Source organism: Danio rerio, chromosome 3 (assembly GCF_052040795.2).
Source record: "Danio rerio strain M-AB ecotype USA chromosome 3, GRCz13ab, whole genome shotgun sequence".
Taxonomy (NCBI): domain Eukaryota; kingdom Metazoa; phylum Chordata; class Actinopteri; order Cypriniformes; family Danionidae; genus Danio; species Danio rerio.
Window position 1 is genome coordinate 55,283,328 of NC_141023.1, and position 16,923 is coordinate 55,300,250.

General features: G+C 37.4%; 1 protein-coding gene across 1 annotated transcript in view; it reads right to left on the reverse strand.

Moving 5' to 3' along the window:
* lmtka (lemur tail kinase 1 a) overlaps positions 1-11,451 on the reverse strand; it is a 154,612-nt gene extending 143,161 nt beyond the window's left edge. Inside the window, exon 1 of the mRNA XM_087245173.1 lies at positions 10,840-11,451. Coding sequence (XP_087101299.1) covers positions 10,840-10,930 — 91 coding nt within the window. The 5' untranslated portion in view covers positions 10,931-11,451. The remainder of the gene's footprint in view (positions 1-10,839) is intronic.
* Positions 11,452-16,923: the final 5,472 nt, after the last annotated feature.

Sequence of the window (16,923 nt, forward strand, 5' to 3'; positions counted from 1 at the left end):
AAATCTTCAAATCGAAAAAAAAAAAACAATCTTCAGTAAAACTACACTGCCATAAGGCTAGAGTAAAAGCAATTTTTAATTCTTTAAAAACCATTTTAGGGACAAAATTATTAGCCCCTTTAAGCTATTTTTTTCGATAGTCTACAAAACAAATCATCGTTATACAATAACTTGCTTAATTACCCTATCCTAATTATTATTTACGGTCATCATGGCAAAGATAAAATAAATCAAAAATTAGAAATGAGTTATTAAAACTATGTTTAGAAATGTGTTGAAAAAAAATCGTCTCTACGTTTCACAGAAATTGGAGAAAAAAAATTAAATGAGCAAATAATTCAGGGGGGCTGATAATTCTGACTTTAACTGTATGTGGCATTGCAAGAGTAATATACTGTATAACTGTATGATTTATAGCAATACCAAGCCAACTTGTTTTGCTGTTTGTTGCTGTCTTCTGTGGTAAGTAGTTCCCACTAGACACATCTATTCCCGAAGCTTCCACTCCAAATTTATTTTATGTCATGTGCAAAATATTGTATAATATGTTGCACATAATGTGGATTTAGTCACTACCAGGAGTCAGTAATTGGAGTTAATAATTAAAAATGTTAAAGTATTTCTGTTTTAAAAATGCAACCCGCAGGGCCGGTGTCCTGCAGAGTTTAGCTCCAACCCCAATTAGACATATTTGAATCAGCTAATCAAACTCGTACTAGGCATGCTAGAGTCCTTCTGGCAGGTGTGTTGAAACAAGTTGGAGTTAGACTCTGTAGGACATAAGTCCTTTTTGTCACCCCTGCCCAGATGGTACAGTAAATGGGTTACCAGTGTTACCAACTATTTTCAATAAAAAGCTAAGCTCTGCTCAAAAAGTTGCTAAATGTTGCTGTGTCATATGTCAATTTGCAATTTGTTTTTGTTTGTTTAGCAGCCTATGATTAATAAAAGTGTATCTGCATTTGCACTACACTTTATGTATGCATGTCAATAAAGCTAAATTTACTGTTTAAATATAGTATGTCAGTACAGCTGTGTAGTGAATTTGCAATAATCTCTCAGACATAATAAACTCAGATAAGTTCCAAAACTGTCACTAAAATATCCGTTATTGTGTACAGGAAAAGAATAAACGGTCAAATTAAATTTTTAATTTAAAACAAAGGAGAAGCAGATCGGTTTGTCTGTACAAGGGAAATACCTCACGCTCACGGTCCTAATCATTTGAAATCGGTACGCAGAGGGGTGATCTGTTCTCAGGCTGCAGGTTGGAGAAACTCCTGTACGAGGACTAGGCCGCGTGTGAATGTTCTGAGGCGGGGAAGGGGCCGATGGCATTGACCACAGCTCATTAAGAAAAATAGGAACGGTACAGTACGGACACATGATAGTCTCTAATCTCTAGCAAAACCCAAAAAGTCGCTAAAATTGTTGCTAGTTGCTTTTTGGAAAATTTGTCACCAAGGGGGTCTGAAAAGTCACTAAATATAGTGTCATAGTCGCTAAGCTGGCAACACTGTGGGTTAGTTTGATGATGGATTTATGCACTTTTGGAAGTTTCATAATTTAATTAAGTAAAAAAAATCATATATATATATATGTATATATATATATATATATATATATATATATATATATATATATATATATATATATATATATATATATATATATATATATATATATATATATATATAGCATGGAAAAGCCAGGATAAAAGGATGGCTTGAGGGTGAGTAAATTATGTACTGCTTTATTTTATTCTTGGGAGAACTGTTCCTGGAGAATAGGTCCAACTAATTCAGTAATGGTTTGAATTTATGCTCTAAAGTGAATGAAACTTAAGTGATTGTTCAACCCCTCGGGTTATCAGTGATCTAGGTAATCGTTTCTCTTCACTATATTATTAAAAAAGACTTTTAGCTGAAACGGTGGTCCTCGTAAATTCATTAAACGAAAGGCAATGACAACCAACACTTTCTGAGTAAAAAAATAAATAAACATGGCCCTTTACAATACACTGAGCTCTTATGAAGATCCAATTCCCAACCCACACATTAGTCTAATACAGCCCTAACCTTAAAACAGCAGTTGACTTTCAAACTGCTGTAATGTGATGAAGCAAACTGCCCTGTGCCATTATATTCCACATGACTTTGCCATGTCCTTGCCTATGTCCAAGATACTGAGGGTGGGAGACTGATTAGTCTCTTGTCACACGCCACACCATCCATTGCCACTGAAACATTGATTCTCAATCCCATTACTTGGCCAGTCAGAGTAACAGATTGCTGCTGACTCCAGCCCGTTATAGGGCATGTATATCACCCAGGCAGTCTACAGTCACTCTGATTTTGCCCTCATAAAGCCAGAGGAAAGGCTGAATATGCTACAATCTGAACAGATTGGAAAGGAGGCCTATTATATGTTACTGGTTTGAACATGAAAAAGGTGCAAAGTGGCATCAAAGTGATTTGTTTCTATATACTGAAATCCATCAAAAGCCTTGATTGTAGTCCTGAGCTTCTTGAAGGAATATACATGTCACAGTATTCTGAATTCAGATAATGCCCGTGCAAGGGGACAAAGCCTGGTTGTGCTAGTAGAATCTTTTACATAACATTTTGTAATTGATAGATGACATGAAAGAGATCTTAATCTAATTTTCAAGCTGTGCCATCTAAGATCTTGATTGTTGTACATGTAGAAAACTATACCTTAGGATTTTAAAGACTTTAAAGCACCTGCAGATTTCGTGCTTGTTGTCGCCAGAGTAATGCACAGTAAATCCTCTGCCCTTTTTTAAAAAACTGTTTTGCAGCAGCATCTCATTTGTATTTAAAGAGACACACACAAAAATAAAATTTCTGCTTCCACCCAAATAGGGGCATCTACAACATGGTGAAACTTCTCAGACACACTTGAGGGTATTATTACATCTTGGTGAAAAGTGCATAACAATAATCCTTTGAAACAGCTGATCATCAAAATGCACTTGAATTTTTGGTAACACGCTGCAGAGAAAAATACCCAAGCAATTCTACTCCTAATGCTGGTCCTGACATGAAGCATGGTATTACTCACTTTAGTTAACTACAGTACATGTATTTTGCCTCACACAAATTTTCCTCGTGAATTTTAAATTCGTGCTGAACATGTGATTTAGGCAAATGTGCATTCCACATCATTTGTGCTGCTCGCATTTGTTGTGAACCCAGCATAAGCGCCAATATCTCACTGATGTCTATTCATTGTTCTGCCATGTTCTATCACAGTGGAATATTTAAATCCCATTTATCCCATTGCTGACCCAGATAGAGCAATTAATGTAGTTGTTATAAAACACTTTTAGTCAGCTTCAGTCCAGCTCCTGTATTTAAGTACTGTTATTTCTGTATTTACAGTTTTTTTACAATGGCTATGACACTTTTTTTCAATACATTTAATAAGTTTGCTAAACACAACGCAGTAACACACCTAAAACACACAATTGGCAAAACAGGTAATTTCATCCTCAAAATCACACATTATAAACTAAACCTCTAAACTAATTTTCAAAATACAAAAATAAACGAACAGACAACACCATCTCTAACAAAACACTGCAGTCATGTTTCAAAATGAAATTATTGTTCAAAACACAAACACATGTTCTCTTCCAACAGAGACATTTAGTCAATCAGAACACACTGACAATAAAAACACTATCATCAGCTGACATTACAGAAACTGCATTAGTTTCTGTGTCAGCTCTGCCCTTATATTTGAAGTCTCGTTACAGTTTTGTTTAGTTGGGTTAAGTAAATGCATGCATTTTCTTTCTTTTACTGCAAAAATTCTATACAAACGAGGAAAAACAATAGCTTTATAAAATTTACAGTTTATGTAAAAAAAATAAATACAGACACAGAATTTCTGCAGTACAGACTTTTTTTGCAGAAGGACATCACTGCAAACAGAAAAAGAACCACAATTATAATAAAATAACAAAGTAATCTTCTATTCTGCCTGGTCTTTTGCCTAATGTTCTCATCCACATTACACTTGATATCTTCTGTGGCCCGGCACAGTAACTGTGGCCCTTTGGCCTATTATGTTTTTCCTACGGCGACATCCCCTGCCTTGTCAGCACTGAAAATTTCATGTGGTACTTGATTGGCCTCTAACTTCATGACTCTCTGAAAGTAATTAGACACAGTGTATGCAAATGCTGTACTGTATATCTACTGTATGTACTAATAAACTCCAGGTTTAAAGAGTAGTTTACTGCAAAACACACTGTGTATAGTACAGTAATGACTGTATTGCATAATCTTACCTGGACGTATTGGTGACAGAGTTCTTTGATTCGCTCACTGTTCCTTTCAAAAACCTCAAGAGTCCTATATTAGAACATATGATCATGTAATTGGAAAAACCTCAAGACATGAGTGTGCTTTCTAGATGGGGATCAGCTGTTTTATATATATATACAGTAATATGTATACAGTAATATGCTGTTTCTTATTGGAAATTGAATAAAATACAGGGAATATATTTGTGTTTTAATTCACAATTAGAACAGCTGTTCACTTTGACTTTATCCTATATAATTTCTGTTTAGAACATGGTGTTATCTGTTCTGACATACTGTTTTAAAGCATTTGTAAATTTGACTGTAAAATTACATTGTTTTGTTCTTGGTTTTGCTTGTGTGTAAATGAAGTTAAAGCATTTTAAATTTGTGTTAACTGGATGCATTTTGTGTCAAAACAACAAGAAATGTGTTAATTGTATAGCCTACGAAGACGGATGTTGTGCTAACTGTGTTAAGAGTTAAGGAAACTTGTTAAATGTATTGATAAACGTGTCATAGCAATTGTCAAAAAAACTGTAAACTAATCAAATTGTAACAGAAGTATCAATACATAATGTTGTATCATTCAAGAGATAAAAAAATACAGATTTCTCCAGGATACTAAAATTTGTATTTAATCTAAATATTTTTAATATGCTCCATCAATTAACTTTTAAACTTAAATTGTTTTCTTATTATCGAAATTAATTAACTCATTTTCTTTTTGGCTTAGTCCCTTTATTAATCTGGGGTCGCCACAGCGGAATGAACTGCCAGCATATGTTTTATTGAGTGGAAGCCCTTCCAGCCGCAACCCATTAATGGGAAACATCCATACACACTCATTCACACACATACACTACGGACATTTTAGCCTATCCAATTTACCTATTGACCTTATTCTAAAATGCGGAAGTGCGCCTGTTTTCGAGATTGTCTTAGAACAGGGGTCTCAAACTCGCGGCCCGCGGGCCATTTGCGGCCCTCAGTGCAATATTTTGTGGCCCTCGCCGACCGCTGTACACTGACAGAATCAGCGGAGCGGGGAGAGAGAGCGCTCCCCGCTCCGCTAATTCTATCCGTACACAGCGGTCACTGGCATTCCCCGCCCGCCGTGTAAACAAAGGGGCGGGGATGCCGGTGACGTCACCACGCACCCCGCCCCTTTGTTAGACGCTGTGACGGGCGGGAAGTGTGATTTATACTTCTGCGTCAAACACCGGTGTAGGCTACGGCACTGACGCATAGCCCTTCGCCGTGGCCGTCCCTGTCACTGACGTGCACCTCTCAAAAATTGTAACTACACGTCGCAACGACGCGTAGCGCAAGCTCTGTGATTGGTCAGCTTGCTAGCGCCGACAAGTCTGGGCGGGACCGAGAGCCGCGAGAATGGCGCGAGCGATTGTTTACAAGTGTGGAGTCCCGTGAATGAGCTCCGGATGGAAAGTTTTGTTCTGTGTTTACCTCATGGTAAAAGTTGTTGCACGTCCGCCGGTTCCTGCCTCAAAATGAGCGAGTTTGAGTCACTTGTACATCCAGGAAGTGTTCAGAATAGCAAAACAGAAGCGAAGAAACTCGACACAGGGGAACATTTACACCTCACTGCCCACTAGCATTTCGGAAGTGTTAATGCAGACCAACAGAGACAGCGCGCAGAAGTATAAATGCACAGCTGCGCGCGTTGCCTGCGCCGTGAGTTGCGCCGGTCACTTGACGCAGAAGTATAAACCAGGCAGGGAGGGAACTCGCGCCGGCCAGAACCAAGGTAAGCTGTTCCTGCCCCTGCCTGCCACTTAGCTACCTATCTGCAGCCTGCCACCTACCTAGCTACAGCCTGCATCTTATATATATTATAGGTAGATACAGACTGGTACAGACTGAAGTGACTGGAGTGGGGTGGGGGTGTTTTATTTATACATATATATACATATATAAGATTTGTGAGAAGAAGCGCTGTCAAGTCTCTGGCCGCAAGAAGTAGGCAAAAGATGCCATGTTCAGAGGAACTGTTCATAATCTTCACTCAATGTTCTGTTAATGTTCAGGACACTTCATGTTCAGAAGAAATAATTAAAACTGTTAATAATGACATTTGAGGACTTTTTTTTTTTTGTGAAATCCCTTATGTGGCCCAGCCTCACCCAGACTTTGCTTCCTGCGGCCCCCAGGTAAATTGAGTTTGAGACCCCTGTCTTAAAACTTCTGTTTCAGTCGCCTATGGGAGAAATTACTAGGAATAATAAATAGCAAAAACGGTCAAACTACTTGCTCTACAAACAAATGTTTGCATGACTATACAGACCAAGTAGAATAATATAACAAGGAAATATCAGTTTGCAACATCAAACAGCGAAACGAACAGTTTTTAATGTCTAAAAATGAAAGGAAGTGAATGTGACCGGAAGTCTTGTGCCAAAAAGATTTAAATGGCTGCGCCAACTCGTCGGCGGAGAATAAGGTGAATACCACATGTTTATAAACTTGTTGGAAAAACCGGAGCACAGAAGGATATCCACGTCAACAGGGGAAGAACATAGAAACTGCACCACTGTGTTTCCCTATTATAGAAATTTAAATTATATAAATCACACTTTTTATCTAAATTTAAATTTTATATTTAGAATAATGAGAACTGTTCTTGCTTTAAGATTTAAGTTTTTATTCTTTTTATCCTGCTCCTCATATATATATATATATATATGTATATATACATTTTTAACTTTCGACTTCTGTTTTAATGGAATATGATACCGCATGGCAAACAAAAAGAAAAATCTCTGCATTTCATGACTCAGTTGTCCTTTAAGGTAATCAAAAATTCCTGCTTACATGGTAGACTCTTAATAAGAGTATTATCTAAATTATATTAAAATCAGAGTATTGGCGTCTTATGTAAATGTACTCAAAGTATCAGATAAAGTCATGAGTTGTCAAAGACAGCGCATTCATCTGCCTTTCTGCATAAGCCCTCCAATGTTTCATTAAGTTTGACGTGTTTCCTCCTTAAACGCAACAAAAGTGCCTGCTTCATGTTGTTGTGTCAGAATCCTTGTAAAATTCAACCATACTTTAGAACACTTAGTTTAAACAAATTGATGAACGTGATCATACGTGTTGAATCTGAAGGGAGTCGCTCCAGCTGCCCTGTCATTTCGCGCGTTGTGTGTGTGTGTGTGTGTGTTTGTGTGTGTGTTTGTGTGTGTGTGTGTGTGTGTGTGTGTGTGTGTGTGTGTGTGTGTGTGTGTGTGTGTGTGTGTGTGTGTGTGTGTGTGTGTATGTGTGTCTGTCTCTGTGTGTGTCTGTGTCAGGCCTGTGCACAGAGCACAGACCCTTAAAGGGGCAGGTGCTCAACGCGATTGCAAAATGAAGAGCAAGTGCCTTTATGCTCCTGAGAGAGGTACCTCAGGCAATGAGGGCGGAGGAACAGTGGCTCTAGCCACCGGGCCACCCCCTGTGCACGGCCCTGGTGTGTGCGTGTGTGTGTGCGTGTGCATGTGTGCGTGTGCATGTGTGTTTCATAGCAATAAACCTGTCTAAACGTCATTGTCCGTAGCTACTAAATCAAAAAGTTACAAATTGCAGTGAGATTGTGTTGCGCTCTCAGCTCACATCATTCAAAAGAAAAGGTCCACATTATCCCCCGATAATGTCAACAGACTGGACTGTCTAAGAAACTGGATAAATGTAAAGAACTAAGCAAAATTGTTTCTACTTTATAATAAATGCTCAACTCACAGCAATACAACTTTACAATGAGTACAATTGTTTGTATTCAATACTTTATTATTATTGTTACAATTTTCCAATTTATATATATTGTTTTAAAATTCAAATGGCATAAACATGCCTGTTTTAATTTCTGTAATAAATATGGCTGTCAAGCCAGGATCTTGATGGTTTATTGTGGGTTTGTTGTTTACATGAAGAAATCTGTGTTACAAGTTAAACAAAAATTCTAATAAACAATTATATTTTTAATTTAAATCGTTTTTGTCTTGCGTTTACATTAATTTTACGTTTGAATAAAAAAAGTTTTGAAAAAAGTTTGAAAGTTTTAGTCTTTTAAATCTGTTTAATTGCGATAATTTTTTTAAAAAGTGTGATTAATTAGTTATTTTTTATTAGATTGACAGCACTAATATATATATATATATATATATATATATATATATATATATATATATATATATATATATATATATATCTAAAATGCCATATGAATTTTTTTTTCTAAATGAGGATTTTTATTAGGCTCCTGTGTGTAGCTTTAGCAAGTTTTCAAGTTTATGGCAAAGAATACATATTTTCATGGTCGTCAAAGTGAAATATTGTAACTGAACATAAACAAACAAAGGCTGAGAATAATGCTCATTTTCTATGGAAATTTCAGATGGCACTTTGAGGTTTTTTAAATCTGAACTCTATATATATGTATGTATGTATATATGCATGTATAAACGTCCATTTCCTGCGAGCGCTGTGGAGCTTGTTCTTAGCGGATCGTTCAAATGTCACCTTACAGACAAACTTGATGATCGACATGACTTTTTAACGCTCCAGTGTCCCTGTATCTGTGGTTACACTGAGTAAACAGTGATCAGTTCAGTGAACCGATGACATTCATGGCCAATAACAGTACTTTCTGTTGAGCATGTGTATACAATGGCAAATCAGCGCTGTTTAAGAACGAGCTCCACAGTGCTCAAATGTTCGCGGGAATGGACGTATTTAAAATGTCTGTACCGATTTTTATGGAATTCCAGTATTGTGACAACTCTATTAAAATATTCTGTTCGATTTCTTGTGTAGAAAGGAATCAAGAGTTTGGGCCCACCATAAACTATGCAAGCTTTCAAGTCTAATCTGTAGACAGGCTTTTACTTTCTGCAATGAGTGTTGACTTGTCCAAACTGTAAATCTGCGCAAACACAGTGTATTTCAGACCAGGGAATCAGATGTGGAAACTCATATCCTCTTTATCTTGAGCTGGTTCTGATTTACAGTAAATACGAACGCACACACACATACAAGAGACATATGAGGGAAATTCTGTTATGGTTAGCAGAAGATTCCTTAGAAAACAGGAATGCATGAGTGCAATTGAATCAAGCACAGGACATGCATAGGTCAAGATGTATTTTCAGCCATAATTTCTCAGTCGTGATTGGGAGTGTCCGTGGCCCTCATATTGCTCAATCTGATTACAGTGGTGAATGTTACATAATAGCTTGTTACGGCTTCCCAATCAGTGAGCCATTCAAACACTGATCTACATGCGAAGTGCATATCAAGGGTGCCTGGTAAAATTACAGACAGGATGGAAACCGAAACAGCAAGTGACCCCCCTCCGCACCACAGATTCACTTCAACAGTAGCTGATTCATTAGTATGCTGAGCACAGCCTTGTCCAGGGATGCTTTTGACTGCGTTTATGGCAATGCCTACTTTCTTTCCTCACCTATGCTGCTTTTTTCATGCTGCTTAGAGATCGCAGGTGCAAAATAAGATGTATGTATACATACCAGGGGCATTGCTCGTAATGATCCATCTGCAAACATGCAGCTAAAGCCCCCACTGTGTTCTGCTCTAACGGCCCTCTCTAAACGGCCAAGCATGCAGAGCGAGCCCTAAACTGCTTGATTCTACAATGAAGCAGAAGATACCAAAAAAAACAGGTTTGCATGTGAATGTCAATGTCATGGGTCAGCCATCAACAACGAAGCTCGGTCTGCCCTCAAGGCCATGAGACACCACAGGCTGTCGAATTCTCGAGGAAGTAAACAGCAGCGCTTAGATATGTCAAACACACAGACGTTATGCAACGGAGCTGCCTTGGGAACACAGGACACACAAGAAGAGGAACACAACAGTTCTGGCTGACTAATGCCAAGTCAGCTCTGTCTATAGCTGCAAACGTGCAATACACAGACTCCCTCTGTAGTGCATAATGCATGCATGTGCAAGTGCATGAGGGTTATTTATTTATTGATTGAGAGATGCATTAATCACGAATGCATACATATTGTGCTATATATATATATATATATATATATATATATATATATATATATATATATATATATATATATATATATATATATATATATATATATATGAAGGCTTTTTTCAATCTTAATTTCAAAATAGTCAAATATAAAGAAAATATAAAGAAATTATCAATTTCATATAAATAATGAATGTCTAAAAAGGTAATGGATGTTCATAGGTTGATGATAGATAGATAGATAGATAGATAGATAGATAGATAGATAGATAGATAGATAGATAGATAGATAGATAGATAGATAGATAGATAGATAGATAGAATTTCATTATTTAACTGACTTTAAAAATGCTTTTACCAAAACATGGTAAATCTACATAGCAATTCAGTCAAGACAAATGAAAAGGCTACATGATTTACCTCATTGTTAACGTATTCTGTACATATTTCATTGATAGAAATGATTTCAGGACAGAAAATATCATGTGTTTTTACTCACCTGGGTCGAAATGAGAACTGAAGGCAAAACTGGGATTAAATAAAACCGAGGACATGACCACGACAAATGCCGACGCTTTCATGCTCCTCATAAGGCTTCAGATCGACTGCAGCGAATGTACATTAAATAAGGAGCAAAAAAACTGTTTAAAAAAGAAAATTGGGCAAGAGGCTACTCCGGTGCATCATGAAGCTCAGCGCGCGCGTCGCATCATCTCTGCCTCACTTCAGATGCGTCGGATTAAGAAAACAGATGCAGGGAAACATTGCCGCTCGTTTCTGTTTCTGCGTTTAGCTCGTTTCAGTGTAAACAACGCGCAGTCTCCTCTTCTGTCATCAGGCTGCTTGCCGAACGCTTTTCGGGGTAAACCGCAGTCTCTCAGCGTCGCTTTTGCTCCATGTGCAGGCTATGCACCAAGATTTTGATGTCTGGCAGTTGTCCAGTATCATTCCTGCAAATGTTTTGCTCTGCCTGCAGCTGTGCCCTTTCGGACACGCGTTTTAAATATAGTCCTGGAGCTCCGGTCAGTTCATTTCTGCGTGTCTGATGGAGTGTTGTGTTGAGGAGGATTATTAATGCTGCAGCGGCAGTGACAGACAGGAGAGCACCGTCACACAGTCAGCAGCACCGTGGCGGATTTGCTCAAGCAAAAAAAAAAAAAAAAAGAACAAGAAAGAAAGAAAACCATAGGTGCTCAAAATCTGTTCGATTGGAAGCGAAAACTCTCACTTGTTTGTTGAAATGACTAAACTATAACATACGACTTTCATACCGATTTGATCCAGTCTAAACTGGTCTTATAGCTGGTTTAAGAGGGTATCCCAAGTGGCCAAAACTCCTATATAACCAGACAGCATGTCATACTGGATAATCAGTTAAATGTTTTAAGATGGATTTGTTACCAAGAAATGTCGCTCAGGATGTTCTACCACAATGGGCAATAAACATGGCTAGAAAAAAAAAAAAGGTTCACGTCTTGTTATGCAGGAAATGCAGACTCTAAAAATATATCAGCCTGATTAACAAACAGGCTCTGTCTAGTTAAACTATTCTCAATCATTTCAAATGTCCGACATCCTCATTTAAGCACAGTCAAGACAAAAATGTCACATAAACATATCAATGGCAGTTTTGTTCTAAATCAAACTGTTTATTTAAATAAAATGAAGACAACGTTATAGGATTTATTTATTTATAGATATTTCTGCTTAGTCTCTTTTTTAATCAAGGTTCGCCACAGCAGAATGAACCGCCAACTTATCTAGCACACAGTAAATCCAAAAGATATTATAGCGCTTCACTTTTTCCACATTTGTTTTGTTACAGCCTTATTCCAAAATAAATTCAATTCATTTATTTCCTCAAAATTCTACACACTATACCTTATATATGTGTAAAATCACATGTATTCATAGTCTTTGCCGTGAAACTTTAAATTGAGCTCAGGTACATCCCGTTTCCACAGATCATTCTTGAGATGTTACTGTGGTAAATTCAGTTGATTGGACGTGTATTGAAAAGGAATACACCTGTCTATATAGGGTCCCAGGGTTGACAGTGTATGTCAAAGCACAAACCAAGCATAAAAACAAAGGAATTGTCTGTTAACCTCCAAGACAGGATTGTCCCAAGGCACAAGGCTGGGGAAGGTTACAAAAAATTTCTGCTGCTCTAAAAGTTTCAATGGGCACAGTGGCCTCCATCATCTGTAAGTGGAAGATGTTTGGAACCACAAGGACTCTTGCTAGAGCTGGCCGGCCATCTAAGCTGAGTGATCGTGGGAGAAGGGCCATAATCAGGGAGGTGATCAATAACCCAATGGTCACTCTGTCTGAGCTCCAGCGTTCTTCTGTAGAGAGAGGAGAACCTTACAGAAGGACAACCATCTGTGCAGTAATCCACCAATTAGGCAAGTATGGTAGAGTGCCATCTGAAGGACTCTCAGACCATAAGAAACAATTTTTTTTTTGGTCTGATGAGACTAAAATTGAACTCTTTGGAGTGAATCCCTACAGTGAAGCATGGTGGTGGCAGTATCATGCTGTGGGGATGTTTGTCAGCAGCAGGAACTGAAAGACTAGTCAGGATAGATGGAAAGATGAATGCATCAATGTACAGAGACATCCTGAATGAAAACCTGCTTCAGAGTGCTCTTGACCTCAGACTGGGGCGACGGTTCTTTTTCCAGCAGGACAATGACTTAAAGCACACCACTAAAATATCAATGGAGTGGCTTCACAACAACTCCAGAGCCCAGAACTTAATCCTATTGAACATATCTGGAGAGATCTGAAATTTATACTGTCGCTTCCCATCCAACCTGATAGACCTTAAGAGGTACTGCAAAGAGTAAAGGGCAGAAACTACCAAAGACAGATGTGACAAGCTTCTGTTTTTTTTTTTTTTTTTATAAATTTGCAGCAATTTCTATTTTTTCCACATCGTCATTATGGGGTATATGCACACTTGCATTCACACACATGCGCTACAGCCAATTTAGCTTATTCAATTCACCTAGAGTGTATGTATTTGGACTGTGGAGGAAACTGGAGCACCCGGAAGAAATCCATTCAAATTCCACACAGAAATACCTACTGACCCAGCCGGGGCTCAAATCAGCAACCTTCTTGCTGTGAGGTGATCGTGCTTCTCACTGCACCACCATGACGTCCTAATACTATAGTAATTTACAGTAAATTCTATAGTGTTTTGAACCATGATATAGTAAAGTGCTGTAATTAATCTGTTTTTGTAATTCTATAGGTGATATTGTAACACGACTACTATTGTAGTATAATAAATGACCCAACTCTGTAGTTTTTTTCCCAGAGATGGGTTGCGGCTGGAAGGGCATCCGCTGCATAAAAACTTGCTGGATAAGTTGGCGGTTCATTCCACTGTGGCCACCCCGGATTAATAAATGGACTAAGCCGATAAGAAAATGAATGAATGAATTCTGTAGTTTTCTATACAACTAGGCCTAAAGTGTATATTATAGTATTACACTGTAATGCAACACAGATTACTGTAGTAAATTACACAATTAAAATCTATCAGTTCAATATAGTTAATACTACACTACACTGAAGCATTCATTAACAAAGAGTTTAAATACTATAATATATACAGTATAATACATTTTAATATAGTATTGTTAAAAAACACTGTAGTATTTATTATAAATCACTATACATATAGCAAACAAAATGGCCTCTTTAGCTTTGTGAAATTGTTACATTAAAAATACTCCACAACAGTGATGGGGTAAATGAAAATATAAATTTACTCTGTCAGCTAGTGACACTTGGAACATCAGCAACATTTTCTTAGGTCCCATTTACATACAGTACTGAGTCAAATGGGAACCAATTAAGAATTTTTATGCAGAACTAATAAAAAAAAAAATAAAGATTTTGCCTATTAATATGTGTCAACAAATATAAATCATATATGCGACTGTCTGAAGCGTAAACACTTTCTGGGCTCTATTTTGATTTTGAAAGTGCAAAGCGCAGGGCGCAAACGCTATCAGAGCTATCAGATCGTGTCAGAATCCACTTTTGCTATTTTAAGGATGGAAAAATCCACTTTGCGCCATGGCGCATGGTCTAAAATGGTTGAAATAATTTTCTTAATGAGTTATAGGTGTGTTTTGAGAATAAACCAATTAGAGTCTCATCTCCCATTCCCTTTAAGATCCAGTTGTGTCGCGCCAAAAGTGCATTTGCTATTTACATGATGTAAATTAAGTGTAAGTGGAAAAACTGAGCATTTCACTAGCAAGAAAACAGATAAATAGAGAAGCTGAAGCTCGAGAATGAGAGATAAGGCATCTCATAATCTACTTTTACTTTCGCTCTCATGGATAGGGAAACAGACATCACAGACATCAATTAGCCTATAAATAATTTATTTTGTTTGTTAAGCGCAAAGATTTGTTTCAAAACTATTTCTAAATTCATTTATAATTTCCACCAAACAAATCAAGGATCAACAATAATGAAGGGTGCCCAAAAACCTGAGTTATATTCAAATACACATGCTGTGCCCCATATGGTCTGAAACCTGACAGGTGGGCTAAGTTTGTTTTTAATAAAACAAATATAAATATGGATATAATAAATAATACTGCTAATAATGATAACATTATACAAAAGCAAATTGTTATGAATGAACTGAAAAAGCCTCTTGAGATGAAGAAGGCATGAAGGCATTTTTAATTTTATGTAGGCTGGAAAATTATATGTTTTGTAATATTTTAATCCTTTATATTTATATTCTATATATCCTTATATCCTATATATGTCCTTAATATTTAATTATTTTTTTATTTGTGAAGATATTTGCGTTTTGCTCTACATCTTGTGTGTATTAAGCAGTCTGTAAGCGAGGGGCATAACTAACACGCTCTGCGTTGGACTTTAGACCGGCTTTGTTTTGGTCTGTTGAAAAATCTATTATAGTTTCTCAAAATAGCAATGAGCCAGCAATGCACCTCAGAACGCCTTTTTTTTTTAGACCAGAACGCCTATGGGCACACATATGAGCGCAAATGCATTTGCTATTTAAACAGCGTGGCGGAAAACGTCAAAATGACTCTTGCGTCAAGCTGAAACTGGCAAATAACAATTGTGTCGCACCTTGCACCACATTGCACCAGTGTATGATAGGGCTCTCTGAGTCACTACATTCTCTACATGATTAAAACAATGTGCCACTTCTCTATGCTTTACACATTGGATCCCATTATTCTCAGGGGTATGTGTCAAGGTAGTAAATTTGAAAAAAAAAAAAAATAATGATATTAAGTATTAAAAATAATGAAAAAGCCCACCACAATGTTCTCCAACCAGTCGTAATATCTCACTTGCACACAAACATTCCTCTGAATGCCTAAGGACAGTCACTGAAGTGCAAGCTAAAAACCGCTATCCACTTATTAATGATACTTTAAAGATCCAGTGAAGTGTGTTGGAACCTGCAGCCATATTTGATGACAGGGCCGGGGCATATTAAGGAGCTTTCTAAAAATAGGCAATAGCCCCTTTCTAAAAATAGGCATAAGCATTTTGTTTATTTGTCAGCTTGTTTATTCAGCTCTGTAATATCATGTCTTTGGACTATATCAGAAAGCATTTTTATGGTGGTGTGAATAACATGAATAAATTATCAGATCTCATGCACCGGTTTAAAAAAACTAATTTACACTGTATAAATGTGTATCACCTATTCTGTGTGCTGTTTACCATTTTGTGCCAGTCACTTTATTGAATGTATTTGAGATGTGGGAATCTCTTGCGTGTAACAGGTTCAGAAAAGGTGCTTCCACTTGTTTAAGTTATTATGTCTATGGCCCTATAATTGGAATTGACCCACACTCTATGTTCATTGGCTGGTAATATGTTGCATTATTAATATTGTACCTTAATAATGCATATATATTTTAATGCATTATATCAATAATTAATATATTGCAGGCCAGTCTAGAGACTAGTGGTGATGTATATTTTGGTAGCTCTGTTTATGTTTCTCAGTGTCTCACGTTCCTTAAGTTTATTCCCTGCTTTATCAGGGATCACCACAGTAAAATGAAACGCCAATTACCCTGGCATATGTTTTATTGGTATATGCTTATACAAAATAGGAGATGGGTTTAAAATACAGGAAACTAGCGGGAAAAAAGTGTTGGCAGGTCTGTACATAAGTATCATATGTACTCAGTGAGACTTAGTCATGTATTGCAACGATCCAGCATGTTACCAGAGAAGGCAGAGGTGTCGCGGATGAAAGTGAAGTGCGGGGGTGAGAGAAGAGGTTTCTGGTGGATGGTGTCCTGGACGAAAGTTAAGAGTGGGTTTAGAGAGAGGTTGTAGAGGACAAAAGTAAACAGCAGGTGGGCAGTTGTTGCGGATGTAAGTGAAGAGTGGGGAGTGTTGAAACTCCTGTTTTTGGGCAGTTTTTCCTATCCCTCTTAGCAGTTCCTCCCAAGCTTTATCAGGTTGGAGGTTGGATGGGGAGCATCGGTGGAGAGCTATTTTTAGTTCTTTCCACCAGTGCTCAATTGGGTTCAGGTCTGCACTCTGG